Source organism: Papio anubis, chromosome 13, assembly GCF_008728515.1.
Source record: "Papio anubis isolate 15944 chromosome 13, Panubis1.0, whole genome shotgun sequence".
Classification (NCBI taxonomy): domain Eukaryota; kingdom Metazoa; phylum Chordata; class Mammalia; order Primates; family Cercopithecidae; genus Papio; species Papio anubis.
The window spans coordinates 100893490-100909289 of NC_044988.1; the positions used below are offsets into that span (position 1 = coordinate 100893490).

The window sequence follows — 15800 nt, forward strand, 5'->3', positions numbered from 1 at the left end:
CCTTGACCACCAGACTGTACTGCCTCTGTCAAATAGCTGACTTAGTAGAGCACTAATAAGTAGCCATTAATTGTACATAAAAATTATTTTCTATCTGACACTTTATTTACCTGTAAAAATGAAGGAAGAACTTCCATTTCAAATCAAGTCCTGGTCTATCAGGAGGTCCACAGGCTAGTGCTGTGCCGAGGATGTTATTAAGGAAAGCACACAGCTAGGGTAAATTAAGGGAAGAGGCCTTTTCATTTCTCTTTGGGATAATATGTTAATTTCACATATTCTAGATATTTTGTATTTGTTGTGATTTAATGGTCATAAAAAGATATTTTTTCCTTTTCACCAGAGGTGAAAAGGCAACTCAGAGCTGATGTTTGTGTGGAGAAGCATACATTCCACCTCCTTAGAGAAAGCTGCTGTGAGAACAAGGCACCCTGACTCTGTACAGGGAAGAGAGAAACTTTGGCTTAGAAATACAATCAATGGAAATGTAATGGGTCATCTTTGCTAAATCCAACCCATTTTCTTATTTCTTTTTCTTGCTAGGGGCAACACCCTCCACTAAAGAGTCAAGCCAGCCGGACGCATTCTCATTTGGTGGGGGCAGCAAACCTTCTTATGAGGCCATTCCTGAAAGCTCACCTCCCTCAGGAATCACATCCGCATCAAACACCACCCCAGGAGAACCTGCCGCATCTAGCAGCAGACCTGTGGCACCTTCTGGAACTGCTCTTTCCACCACCTCTAGTAAGCTGGAAACCCCACCGTCCAAGTTGGGAGAGCTTCTGTTTCCAAGTTCTTTGGCTGGAGAGACTCTGGGAAGTTTTTCAGGACTGCGGGTTGGCCAAGCAGATGATTCTACAAAGCCAACCAATAAGGCTTCATCCACAAGCCTAACTAGTACCCAGCCAACCAAGACGTCAGGCGTGCCCTCAGGGTTTAATTTTACTGCCCCCTCAGTGTTAGGGAAGCACACGGAACCCCCTGTGACCTCCTCTGCAACCACCACCACAGTAGCACCACCAGCAGCCACCAGCACTTCCTCAACTGGCGTTTTTGGCAGTCTGCCAGTCACCAGTGCAGGATCCTCTGGGGTCATCAGTTTTGGTGGGACATCTCTAAGTGGTGGCAAGACTAGTTTTTCATTTGGAAGCCAACAGACCAATAGCACAGTGCCCCAATCTGCCCCACCGCCAACTACAGCTGCCACTCCCCTTCCAACATCATTCCCCACATTGTCATTCGGTAGCCTTCTGAGTTCAGCAACTACTCCCTCCGTGCCTATGTCCTCTGGCAGAAGCACAGAAGAGGCCACTTCATCAGCTTTGCCTGAGAAGCCAGGCGACAGTGAGGTCTCAGCATCAGCAACCTCACTTCTAGAGGAACAACAGTCAGCCCAGCTTCCCCAGGCTCCTCTGCAAACTCCTGACTCTGTTAAAAAAGAACCTGTTCTTGCCCAGCCTGCCGTCAGCAACTCTGGCACTGCAGCATCTAGTACTGGTCTTGTAGCACTCTCTGCAGAGGCTACCCCAGCCACCACCGGGGTCCCTGATGTCAGGACGGAGGCAGTACCACCTGCTTCCTCCTTTTCTGTGCCTGGGCAGACTGCTGTCACAGCAGCTGCTATCTCAAGTGCAGGCCCTGTGGCCGTCGAAACATCAAGCGCCCCCACAGCCCCCAGCACCACATCCATTGTTGCTCCCAGCCCATCTGCAGAGGCAGCAGCATTTGGTACCGTCACTTCTGGCTCATCAGTCTTTGCTCAGCCCCCTGCTGCCAGTTCTAGCTCAGCTTTCAGCCAGCTCACCAACAACACAGCCACTGCCCCCTCTGCCACACCCGTGTTTGGGCAGGTGGCAGCCAGCACTGCACCAAGCCTGTTTGGGCAGCAGACTGGTAGCACAGCCAGCACAGCAGCTGCCACACCACAGGTCAGCAGCTCAGGGTTTAGCAGCCCAGCTTTTGGCACCACAGCCCCAGGGGTCTTTGGACAGACAGCCTTTGGGCAGGCCTCAGTCTTTGGGCAGTCAGCGAGCAGTGCTGCAAGTGGTTTTTCCTTCAGTCAGCCTGGGTTCACTTCCGTGCCTGCCTTCGGTCAGCCTGCTTCCTCCACCCCCACATCCACCAGTGGAAGTGTCTTTGGTGCCGCCTCAAGTACCAGTAGCTCCAGTTCCTTCTCATTTGGACAGTCTTCTGCCAACACAGGAGGGGGGCTGTTTGGCCAAAGCAACCCTCCTGCTTTTGGGCAGAGTCCTGGCTTTGGACAGGGAGGCTCTGTATTTGGTGGTACCTCAGCTGCCACCACAACAGCGGCATCCTCTGGGTTCAGCTTTTGTCAAGCTTCAGGTAAGAATTTGTGGAAGCTTTTTACTTTGTTTCCCTCTCTGCTGTTTGAAACATTAGCAACAGACCCCTATTACTTTTGTAATTAAAAGAAAGGGGAGACTTGAAACGCAAAAATAATCTGTAGGTTAAAGAAGACAGTTTGGAGCACATGTGGTCTCAGGAACTTGTTTGGCCTAATTGGCTGGATCCATTACAGCTTAATGCAGCTCCAGTTTTGCTTCTTAGCAAATTGTCCACTCTGCAAGCCACCAGAGTGCCAGTTTCATGGGGGAAAAAACAAGCATCTTTAGTTGAGGTCCTGGCAAGTAATTTAATGACCAATAAATAGGAAATTTCAAATTTGGAAGGCACTTTAGAGATCATTATACCCAAAGCTGTCAAGCCTCAAGGAGACTGCTCTGATGTCAGATAGGATAGTGCCGGTGGAACCAGCAGGAGAGTCCAAGTGTCATCATAGTCCACCACCTTGCCAGTGTTTTCTGTCCCCTCCGACACCATCTTTCTTGCTGTAATCGCAGTCACTGACATTTGATTTGGGTTTTTTTCTATTTTCAATGTTGTGACTTTTTGTAAAAACTACAGTTTATTGTTTTTGACAGTGAAACCTAGTTCTTCACTATTGCATTTTCCATTTTAGCAGCTGCTTTTACTTCTAAAAGTTATCAATAAGCAAGGCAATTTGAAAATCTGTCCTGAGATTTGCTTTCTGATAGTTATCTTGTGAAAGGTAATTCTTCAGCAGTAGACTCTAGGAGAAAAGCAAGGATCAATGATTTCATTGTGGGCAAGATTACTAGTAACTGCTAATTCATTATTCGATGATAACTTGAAAATGGCTCATAATTTATTAGAAAGGAAACATTTTCCTTTCTTCAACAAATGTTTGTTACACTCCTCCTAAATTCAGCTATAAGGACATGGTGTTGAAAAGACAGACACAGTTTTGAGACCCACCCAATGCCCTGTGAAGAGGCCAGAGGGCCGCTGAATGATGGGAAATGTGCTGACTTCGTCCAGAAAATGGGCAAGGAGAAGGCCCTGTGAGTCTTAAAAGAGAGAAGGACGTGTAACACAGTCTGTATCACTACTGCTCCATTTGCTCTGCAGTCAGAACTTGAGAAGACCTCATGCACAGGCATGGTCATACTATTTCAACAAATTCAGAACCCAAGGAGGAATCTTCTTTCATTTAGTATCTGTGTGGAAAGGTATCTGAGCTGTCTACTTCAGCCCTAGTTGAGGAATTGAGTCTTGTCCAAGCTCACCTACCCGATCAGTGACAGAAATAAGAATAGAGGCCGGGCATGGTGGCTCACGCCTGTAATCCCAGTACTTTGGGAGGCCGAGGCAGGGGGATCACTTGAGGTCAGGAGTTTGAGACCAGCCTGACCAACATGGAGAAGCCCCTTCTCTACTAAAAATACAAAATTAGCTGGGCAAGGGGGCAAGCCCCTGTCGCCAAAAAAAAAAAAAAAAAAGAAATGAGAATAAAACTCCTGCCTTCTCACTCCTTGTCTGGAGCTCTTTTGTTGAATAGTTCTGCCTCATCTTCCCAGGCCCTGTTCAGCTCAGCACTTCAACCATGTTATGCCATCTGGAAGAAAGATAAGCTACCCTGAAAGAATGTGGTATTTGAGATTCAGAAGAAACCGAGGAGTAGAAATATTCATAATATTAAGTCAGTCATTAGAAAGAATTTCTGGTCACTGAAAGTCTGAGCATAAGCTTTCCTTAGCCCCCATCCACTTGGAGTTTGGTAGGAGAGGATTCATTCATTCCCCAGGGCTTTAGAACTTGCACTACTTTAAAATGTTAGCAATGAAAAAAGGGTCTTTAAAGTATTTGCTCAGAATTTTCTCCAGACTAGATGGGGAAACATTTTATTCATAAGTTAATTTATTATGGGCTATCTTAGCACACCTGAATGTCATTTAAAAAGAAACAAACTTAGGCTGGGTGTGGTGGCTCACACCTGTAATCCCAGCACTTTGGGAGGCCAAGGCTACGGGTAGATCATGAGGTCAAGCGATCAAGACCATCCTGGCCAACATGGAGAAACCCTGTCTCTACTAAAAATACAAAAATTAGCTGGGCATGGTGGCGCACACCTGTAGTCCCAGCTACTCAGGAGGCTGAGGCAGAAGAATCACTTGAACCCGGGACGCAGAGGTTGCAGCGAGCCAAGATCGCACCATTGCACTCCGGCCTGGCGACAGAGTGAGACTGTGCCTCAAAAAAAAAAAAAAAACTTTAATGTTTTAAAAGACTCATCCAATCCAAATTGAATTTTTGTTTTCTTTGTATTTTACAGGTTTTGGGTCTAGTAATACTGGTTCTGTGTTTGGTCAAGCAGCCAGTACTGGTGGAACAGTCTTTGGCCAGGTAAAATATGCATTTGTCTTCATTCATGTCAACATGTATCAAACCCATTCAGCTTTCTTCACTGTTATATAATCAGTTCATGTTGTATATCTAAATCCAGCAAATAGCCATGTGTGGTTCTTAAGCTGTACTCCCTTCAACTGCCTTGGAGATGCAGGAGCCTCAGCCTCTGATTAAAGAGGATCACTAGAATTTTGATCCTCCTTCCACAGTCTTCTGGGAAAGTATTTTGAAAGCACATTGCCTGATTCCTTTTTTCTTTAGATACAGGATCTTGCTCTGTTGCCCAGGCTGTAGTACAGTGGCACAGTCACAGCTCACTCTAGCCATAAACTCCTGGGCTCAAGCAATCCTCCTGCCTCAGCATCCCCAGTAGCTAGGATTATATGCATGCGCCATAACACCCAACTAATTTTTTATTTTTGTAGAGATACAGTCTCACTATGTTGGCCAGGCTGGTCTCAAACTCCTGGCCTCAAGCGATCCTCGTGCAAGGGGATTACAGGCGTGAACTGACACGCCTGGCCACATTGCATGATTTCTATCAGTCCCCTGCATGTTAGGCCAAGGGTTGACAAACTACAGTCTGAGGGCTAAATATACCGTTTGGCTTTTTTGGGGTTCATTGTTTAACTTCTTTAAGAATGGTGTGTGTGTGTGTGTGTGTGTGTGTGTATATATATATATATATATATATATTTATTTTTATATTTTTTTGTTTTTTTTTTTTTTTTTTTGGAGGCAGGGTCTAACTCTGTTGCCCAGGCTGGAGGACAATGGTGCAGTCTTGGCTGACTGCAGCCTCCACCTCCCAGGCTCAAGTCATCCTCCCACCTCAGTCTCCCAAGTAGCTGGGACTACAGGCTTGTGCCACCACACCCAGCTATTTTTTTTTTTTTTTCTTTTTGTATTTTTGGTTGAGACAGGGTTTTCCCATGTTGCCCAGGCTGGTCTGGTCTCTTAACTCCTGAGCTCAGGGTGATCTACCCGCCTTGGCCTCCCAAAGTGCTGGGATTACAGGCGTGAGCCACTGTCCCTGGCCAGTTTTTATATTTTTAAGTGGTTGTTTAAAAAGAAAAAAGAGGAAGAAAGTTTGGCAACCTATACGTCCCCTTTGCTAAGCTCTATGTAGCCCGGAGACTCCTTTTGGTGAACTGAGCTGTTTGATGTTATGTAGCTAGCAGTTATCTATGTGCCAGGCATAATTTTAAGTCTTTTATACAAATTAATTCATGTAAGCGTCACAGCACCTCCATAAGATAGGCGAGATTGTTATCGCCATTTAAGAGATGAGGACACTGAAGGCCCAGAGAGGTTAAATTAACTGTTACATCAGACACCAGCTACATTGAGATGATTTAGATCATAGTAACCTCCTAAGGAGCCCTTATGAAGAAAGATACTACCCTGATTTATCAGAAAGGATTGTGACTTTCTGAAGGTAGAATTTGTATTAGTCAAGGAGTTAATAAAGTGGTAGGCATAATATGCATCTTCAGAAAGAAATTTTCTTTATCATCTCTGTTTTCCTTTGAAGATAGGCTCTGCCCTAGTCCGTGATCTTTCTTAAGAGAGAAGTAGAACTTCTGATTTCCAGTTTCTGGTAGTAGAGGACTAAGTCATTCAGGGGAACCACGTTCCCTACTGAAAACTGCTAAAAAATGCTAGATAAAACATAAAAACCCCATTTTTAAAAGCACCAATAAACAAGGTATTTTACCAAGCCAAAAGGAAAATGGGAACCTAGAGAAGTAAAGTGGAGCCCACAAGTCAGTTGTGCCCTGACAGCATTTACTAACCTGAGAAAATGTGAATTTTCTATTTAATAACCCCTAAGGTGAAGGGACAAAAATCACCAACTAAGATATGCACAAAGTGGGGAGTCTAAAAGAGACCCTCCCACAATCAGCTGGGACTCCATGTTGACAGGTCTCAGCCCGTGACTAGACTGATATGGTTCCAGGGTGATGCTGCCTCCAGGTGTCTGGCACAGGCAGCGCAGGCCCACCCTGAAGGAGAGGAACTTTACCTAGCCTTCGAATTACTCTTACAAGTAATTTCTGTCCCTAAATGAGACGCACAAGGAAACCAGGAACTATGAGCAAGAGCCAGAATAAGCATCAGAAATTACCTTTGCACAGACTACCTAAACTATCAAGCAGCTGGGGCTTACAGAGTTTAGAAGAAATCAAAGACAAACTTGAAAACACCAGTAAGGAACAGAAAATCATAAGAAGTGTCATAGCAGATTTGAAGAAGAACGAAATAGAATTTCTAGGAAAATATAATGATTAAACTCACGTTTAAACTCAGTGGCTCTATTTGGAGCAGATTAGACCTTCTGAAAGGAGTAGTGGCGCACTAGAACAGAATGTGGTAGTCAACGTTTCCAGCTTTGAGGGCTATGGATAGCCTCTGTCAGAAGCGCTCAATGCTGCCATTGTAGTGCAAAAGCAGCCATAGACAATATGTAAACGAATGAGCTTGATTGTGTTCAGTAAAGCTTTGTTTACAAAAACAGGCAGTGAGCTGGATTTGGCCCCTGAGCTGTAGTTTGCTGACCCAAGGGCTGAATTTGGCCCCCGAGCTGTAGTTTGCTCACCTAAGTAGAAGGTAGGTTAAGCTGAGTTATCTGGAATGCATCACAGAAAGCAAAATGAAAGACACAAAAGAGAAAAAATCCTGTGGGAAAAAATGCAACGTACATTTAATCAGAATCCCAGAAGGAGAAGAGAGAAAGAAACTTCTGAAACTATTTGATAATAGTAACCCACAGATTCAGAAGCCCAACAAGTGCCAAACGAGAATGCATAAAAGGAAACTGATTCTGAGACCTGTCCTAGTGATACTGCAGAACACCAAAGATAAAATATTAACAGCAACTGGAGAAAAAAGACAGATTATCTTTCTAGGGAGCCATAGGCAGACTGACAGCAGACTTTTCAGCAATGACCATGAAAGCCAGAACTGGCCACCTAGCATTTCTAAATCCAGCAAAAAATATCTAAAGAATGAAGAGAAATCAAGACTTTTTTTCAGATAAGCCAGTACTGAAAGAATTTACATCTAGCAGACCTGACTCCAGCCTGGGCGACAGAGCGAGACTCCATCTCAGAAAACAAAAGAAATTCTAAGAGATATTATTTGGAAAGAAGGAAAATTTGACCTCACTAAAATTGTGGCCTTCTTAATTTTAGGGTAAAACAAGCCATTAAATAGGAAAATTGTAGCCTATGTAACCAACAGTGTAATTATATTCAGAATATGTAAAGATTTCCTATAGTTCAAAAAGAAAGACAACTATACCCAAATTAAATTAAAAGGCTGACAGTACCAAGTATTGGTGAGGAAGAAGAGCAACTGGGAACTCATACATTGCTAGTGAGAGTGTAAATTCATATTAACCACTTTGGAAAACCATTTGGCAGTATCAAAACTAGATACAAAATCCCTCTTGGCCCAGCAAATCTACCCTGAATATGTAACCAACAGAAATGAGTGCCTTTGTTCACCAAAAGATATGGGTAAGAATGTTCACAGCAGAATATTCTTAATAGCTAAACACAGGAAACAGCCCAAATGCTTATGAGCTAAAGAATGGATAAATAAATTGTGGTATATTTATACAGCCAAATGCCACAGAGAAATGAAATAAAATGTACTGCTCCTATAACTGGCCTAGATTTGTTTTTTTGGGTTTTTTTTTTGGTTTTTTTTTGAGACAGAGTCTTATTCTATTGCCTAGGCTGGAGTGCGGTGGCATGGTCTTGGCTCACTGCAACCTCTGCCTGCCAGATTCAAGCAATTCTCTTGCCTCAGCCTCCTGAGTAGCTGAGATTACAGGCACCCACCACCACGCCCAGCTAATTTTTTTATTTTTAGTAGAGACGGGGTTTCGCCATGTTGACCAGGCTGACCTTGAACTCCTGACCTCAGGTGGTCTGCCCACCTGGACTTCCCGAAGTGCTAGGATTACAGGCGTGAGCCACCATGCCCAGCCTAAATTTGTTCTTTAAAGAAAGTTGTGCACATATGTATCAGTATACAAGTGTATTCATAGCAACAGTGTTACAATAGCTTACGACTAGAAGCAGCCCAAATGTTTATCAACATTCATATGGGTAAGTAAATTTATATTATTCCACAATAGAATTTTTTTTTCTTTTTTTTATTTTTTTGAGACAGGGTTTTACTCCTGTCATCAAGGCTGGAGTGCAATGATGTGATCTCTCTACTCACTGCAACCCTCGCCTCCCAGGCTCAAGTGGTTCTCCTGCCTTAGCTACCCAAGTACCTGAGACTACAGGTGTACACACTGTGCCTGGCTAATTTTTTCTATTTTTTTGTAGAGACGGGGTTTCACATGTTGCCAAGGCTGCTCTTGAACTCCTGGACTTAAGCAGTCTGCCTGCCTCAGCCTCCCAAAGTGCTGAGATTACAGACATGAGACACTATATCCAGCCCTCTTTTCTTTTTTTTTTTTTTGAGACAGGATCTCGCTCTGTCACCCAGGGTGGAGTGCAGTGGCACAGTCACAGGTAATTGCAGCCTTGATCTCCTGAGCTCAGGCAGTCTTCCTATTTCAGTCTCCAGAATAACTAGGTCCACAGATGCACCACCATGCCCAACTAATTTTTTCAATTTGTTGTAGAGAAGGGGTCTCACCATGTTACCTAGGCTGGTCTGGAACTCCTGGCCCAAGTGATCCTCCCACCTGGACCTCCCAAAGTGCTGATGAGATAACAGGCATAAGACACCATACCTGGTCTCATAGTAGAATATTATCCAGCTAGGAAAATGAGCAGATTTCAGCTACATGTATAACTGACAAGCACAATGTTGAACCAAAGAAACAGAAAACATCACTGTGATAAACTCCATATTGTTACTTCCCCTTCCACTCCATATTCTTCCTCCACAGAAATTATGTTTGCAATTGGAAGGGCCAAAGATTGAAATCAAGGTTTTTTTCTATGATGGCAGGGGCCTTATTGTTTCTATTTATTGCTGCATCTCCAATGCTTAAGACTGTGTCTGGCACATGATAGGCATTGTGGAAATGAATGAACTTTCAGGTAGCAGAAGTATCCTCAGAAAACTCTAAAGATGCTAGACAGATTCTGGCTAGGATGTAAAAGGATATAGAAAACCTTCACTGCCATAATAACACCAAGAAAAAATCAGATAATATAGAAATCACACTTACTCTGGCAGTATTGGAATTATTTACTACTGTATAACAAATTGCCTCAAAACCTAGTAGCCTACAACAGCTACTTATTTATTATAGTCTTGGATTCTGTGGGTCATAACTTCGGATGTACTTAGTGGGGATGGCTTGTCTTCACAGTATCTGTGGTCTCAGCTGGAAGAAGGGAAGACTTGAGACGGGAGTCATCTGAAGGCTCACTCTGTCAGTGGTTGGCTTGGCTGTTGGCTCAGACCTTAACTAGAGCTGTTAGCTGAACACCTACATTTGGCCTGTGTAGCCTGGGCTCCCTCACAACATGGTGGCTAGGTTCCAAGGACGAACATTCCAAGAAAGCGGAAGAGCCATGCTGAAGCTGTATAACCTTTTATGACCTATCCTCAGAAGTCACAGAACATCACTTAGGTTGCATCCTCTTCATCAGGGCACTCACAAATTCCCATCCAGGTTCAAGAGGAGATATAGAGGCCACCTCTTGCTCTAGAAGAGCATATGGGACTAGAAGTAATGCCGTGATCATCTTTGGAAAATCTGTCATAATTGGACTATTGAAGAGTGGCAGAAAGCCTTGTTGAACTGATTTCCAGAGAGTGGAGCCCATCATAGGTGTGAGCACTGTGGCACAGCTGCTGCTAGGGGCAGATGCCAGGTCTGGGTTTGAGCAGGTAGTAGAGAGGCCTTGCCAAAGACTGAGAAAATGTACTGGCTGGAGAAGGAGCTGTTGGCAGTGATGGGGGCAAGCAAAATAAATGACCGGTAATTACATGAAAAGGTGATCAAATAGCATTAAACTAATGAGGGAAATGAAAATCAAAACCACAATTAGTTAAGATACCACTTCACATCCACTAGGATGGCTATCATTTAAAAAGTGAAAAATAAAAATAACCAGTGTTAGCAAGAATATGGAGAAATTAGAACCCTCATACATTGCTGGTGAGAATGCAGAATTGTGCAGCTACTATAGTTTGGTGGTTTCTCAAAAAGCTAAATGTAGTACTTCTAGCATATGACCCAGCAGTTCTACACTGGGGTAGAATGCCCAAAGCAATTGAAAAAAGGAGACTTGAACAAATACTTGCACATCAGTGTTCATTGCAGCATTATTCACAGTAGCCAAAAGGTAGAAACAACCCAAGTGTCAAACAGCAGATGAACGGATAAACAAAATGTGGTATATACAGTCAGTGGAGTATTGTTCAGCCATAAAAAGAAGTGAAGTTCTTGTCCGGGTGTGGTGGCTCACGCCTGTAATCCCAGCACTTTGGGAGGCTGAGGCAGGTGGATCATGAGGTCAAGAGATGGAGACCATCCTGGCCAACATGGTGAAACCCTGTCTCTACCAAAAACAAAAATTAGTGGGCATGGTGACGTGCGCTGGTAGTACCAGCTACTCAGGAGGCTGAGGCAGGACAATCGCTTGAACCCAGGAGGCGGAGGTTGCAATGAGCCGAGATCATGCCACTGCACTCCGGCCTGGGCAACAGAGAGACTCCGTCTCAAGCAAACGAACGAATGAATGAATGAATGAATGAAGTTCTCGTTCATGCTACTTATAGATAAACTTTGAAAACCATATTCCTAGGCTGGGTGCAGTGGTGCACACCTGTGATCCTATCACTTTGGGAGGCCGGGGTGGTCAGATAGCTTGAGCTCAGGAGTGTTGAGACTAACATGGCAAAACTCTCATCTCTACAAAATAAAAGACCCACAAGTTAGCTAGACGTGGCAGTGCATGCCTGTAGTCCCAACTACTAAGGAGGCTGAGGTGGGAGGATCACTTGAGCCTGGGAGGTCAAGGCTGCTGCAGTGAGCTGTGTTTGCATCACTGCACTCCAGCCTGGGTGACAAAGTGAGAACCCTGTCACAGTCAGTCAAATTTATTTATTTATTTAGCGATGGAATCTTGTTCTGTCACCCAGGCTGGAGTGCAGTAGCGCAGTCTCAGCTCACTGCAACCTCCGCCTCCCGGGTTCAATCGGTTCTCCCACCTCAGCCTCTTAAGTAGTAGCTGTGACTACAGGTGGTCACTGTCACACCTGGCTAATGTTTGTATTTTTAGTAGAGTTGGAGTTTCACCATGTTGAGCAGGCTGGTCCCAAACTCCTGACCTCAGGTGATCCACCCACCTCGGCCTCCCAAAGTACTGGGATTACAGGCAGGAGCCACCACACCTGGCTTCAGTCAATCAGATTAAAAGCTCAGATTGGGATCTGAAAGACTTATAAGTGCAACAATAATTTATTCGGCATACATATCCTCCAGCTCTCCCCCGCCAATCCTCCCCAACTTTTGCAAAGAAAAAGGAACTAAAGGCAGCACTAAAAAGTAGAAAGAACTAACAGGGTCTTACATTCTCTTGTTTTCTGTAACTATTGTTTGAAAGGTGATACTTCCTCCTGGCTCCCACCTCAGGTACTTGTAGACCAATAACCTAAAACCTAAGCGGAGACAATGTTGGGCTAACCAGAGGTGAGCTCAGTCTTCTTAAATCTGGGACTCAGGCCAGGCGCGGTGGCTCACGCCTGTAATCCCAGCACTTTGGGAGGCCGAGGCGGGCAGATCACAAGGTCAGGAGATCAAGACCATGGTGAAACCCCGTCTCTAATAAAAAATACAAAAATAAAAATAGCAGGGTGAGGTGGTGGGTGCCTGTAGTCCCAGCTACTCAGGAGGCTGAGGCAGGAGAATGGCGTGAACCCGGGAGGCGGAGCTTGCAGTGAGATGAGATCCGGCCACTGCACTCCAGCCTGGGCAACAGAGCGAGACTCTGTCTCAAAAAAAAAAAAAGAAAAGAAAAACAGGGCTGGGCGCGGTGGCTCAAGCCTGTAATCCCAGCACTTTGGGAGGCTGAGACGGGCAGATCACGAGGTCAGGAGATCAAGACCATCCTGGCTAACCCGGCGAAACCCCGTCTCTACTAAAAAACACAAAAAACTAGCCAGGCGAGGTGGCGGGCGCCTGTAGTCCCAGCTACTCAGGAGGCTGAGGCAGGAGAATGGCGTAAACCCGGGAGGCGGAGCTTACAGTGAGCTGAGATCCGGCCACTGCACTCCAGCCTGGGCAACAGAGTGAGACTCTGTCTCAAAAAAAAAAAAAAGAAAAACAGAAGTCTTTATCTGTGTTTGAAGTTTAAATCTAGTATGTGAAATTAAAAAAAATTAGGCTTAACAGCAGAGTGAATACTACAAAAGAACGGTGAACTCGAAGACATATCAATAGAAATTATCTAAAAGGAAGGTCAGAGAGATGGAAAAAAAAATGGATAGAGCATTTCTGCTATCTATGCAACAATATCAGGCAGTCCGACATTTGTGTAATCAGAATCCTGGAAGGGTAAGAGACAGAATGGGTAGGATAAATTCACAAAAGAAGTGCAAAACTTATGCAATGAATACTATAAAACATTGTTGAAATTAATGACAACCTAAATAAATGAAAATACATGCCATATTCATGGATCAGAAGACTCAACATTTTGTTAAGATGGAATACTTAGCTAGTAAATTGTAGAACCAGTGCTGAAACCAAAGTCTGTTCAGATTAATTTAATCATTCATATAGGATTTCATGGTGGGTAGGACAGGTGAAAGTGGCTGTGTTCATGGAGCTTCCATTAGATGGAGGGAGTCATCCTTTAATAAAACAGTATAATTTCAGATAGTGTTAAGTACTATGAAGAAATAAAGCATGATGTGATAATAATTGGGGAAGATGGTTTAGGTTAGATGGTCAGGAAATGCCTCTCTGAAAAAGTCTCATAAATGTCTCTTTTTCTTTTTACATTTTGTTTTCTTGAATTAGGACCAAATAAAGGCCACACATTGAGATTGCTTGCTATGTCTCTTAAGTCTCTTTATCTGTAGGTTCCCCTTTCACGTCTCCCTTTTGAATTTTTCCTGGTAGTTCAGTTGTTGAACAAAGCTGGTCACTTGTCCTGTGGCGTTTCCCATGATCTGGTTGCTGACTGCACAGCTTCCAAGTGAGCGCCATCTGTTGCGGGAAGTGGACCCCGAACAGAGGGACCTGCTGAAGCCGTGACAGAAGAACATAAATTGTGAAGATTTCATGGACATTTATTAGTTCCCCAAATTAATACTTTTGTAATTTCTTACGCCTGTCTTTACTACAATCTCTGAACATAAATCGTGAAAATTTCATGGACATTTATCACTTCCCCAATCAATACTCTTGTGATTTCCTTTTTTTTTTTTTTTTTTTTTTTGAGGCGGAGTCTTCACTCTGTCGCCCAGGCTGGAGTGCAGTGGCACCATCTTGGCTCACTGCAAGCTCCGCCTCTCGGGTTCGCGCCATTCTCCTGCCTCAGCCTCCCGAGTAGCTGGGACTACAGGCGCCCGCCACCGCGCCCGGCTAATTTTTTGTATTTTAGTAGAGACGGGGTTTCACCGTGTTAGCCAGGATGGTCTCGATCTCCTGACCTCGTGATCCGCCCGCCTCGGCCTCCCAAAGTGCAGGGATTACAGGCGTGAGCCACCGCGCCCGGCCCAATACTCTTGTGATTTCCTATGCCTGTCTTTAATCTCTTAATCCTGTCATCTTCATAAGCTGAGGATGTATGTTGCCCCAGGACCCTGTGATGATTGCGTTATCTGCGCAAATTATTTGTAGAGCATCTGTATTTGAACAATATAAAATCTGGACATCCAAAAGGAACAGGATGGCTGCGATTTTCAGGGAACAAGGGAGATAACCACTGACCTGAGGGGCTGGACAGAACAGAGTCATGTTTCTCTTCTTACAAAAGCAAATAGGAGAAATATCACTGAATTCTTTTTCTCAGCAAGGAACAGCCCTGAGAAGGAGAATGCATTCCTAGGGGGAGGTCTCCAAAATGGCCACTCTAGGAGTGTCTGTCTTATACAGTTGTAGACAAGGGATGAAATAAGCCCTGGTCTCCTGTAGTGCCCCCAGGCTTATTAGGATTAGGAAATTCCCGCCTAGTAAATTTTAGACCTGTTATCTGCTCTCAAACCCTGTCTCCTGATAAGATGTTATCAATGATAATGCATGCCCAGTGGGACATGAAACTTCATCAGCAATTCTGATTTCATCCTGGTCCTGTGATCTCGCTCTGCTGCCATTTGCCTTGTGATATTTTATTGCCCTTGAAGCGTGACCCTATTCGTACACCCCTCCCCTTTTGAAATCCATAAGAAAAACTTGCTGGTTTTGCGGCTCAGGGGGCATCACGGAACCTGCTGACATGTGATGTCTCCCCCGGACACCCAGCTTTAAAATTTCTCTCTTTAGTAGTCTTTCCCTTTATTTCTCAGACCAGCCGACACTTAGGGAAAATAGAAAAGAACCTACATTGAAATATTGGGGGCTGATTCCCCGATAACCATCCTCGACCCTCTGTTACTTCCTCTGCAGTGGTGGTTGGGTCTAGAGACTTGAGGAGAGTCAAGTTGATTTTTTTTGGTAATATTGTTAAGTCTAGATCTTAAACACTTACTCCTTACTCCTTACACTATATTAAGGCATTATTGTTAAAATTTTCAGATATAATGGTCGTGTGGTGATGGTTTGTTTTATAGATTTATACAGGAAAATTAGTGGATGAAATGATATGTCTGAGATTTGCTCCACTGTAATAAAGGATAAGAAGTACTTGGGGGTAAAGACAAAATCTGACAGGCCATGAGTTGAGCATTATTGAATCTGGCTGATGGGTGTCTGGAGGGTTCATTATACTCTTCTGTCTGCTTTTTGTACAGTTTTTAGATTGTCCATAATTTTATGTTTTAAAGCCTATTATTTATCTCAAAATGAATGAAATTCTCCCTCACCCATTTATGAGGATGCAATAACTATCAATTCATGTTGACTTCAATAAAGTATATTA

At 44.0% G+C, this 15800-nt stretch overlaps 1 protein-coding gene across 7 annotated transcripts in view; it reads left to right on the plus strand.

Moving 5' to 3' along the window:
• NUP214 (nucleoporin 214) overlaps positions 1-15800 on the plus strand; it is a 112408-nt gene that overhangs the window by 74991 nt on the left and 21617 nt on the right. For all 7 annotated transcript variants that reach the window (XM_031654644.1, XM_031654646.1, XM_031654648.1 and 4 more), the window contains exons 29-30: positions 544-2343; positions 4655-4725. In XM_031654644.1, coding sequence (XP_031510504.1) covers positions 544-2343; positions 4655-4725 — 1871 coding nt within the window. The remainder of the gene's footprint in view (positions 1-543; positions 2344-4654; positions 4726-15800) is intronic.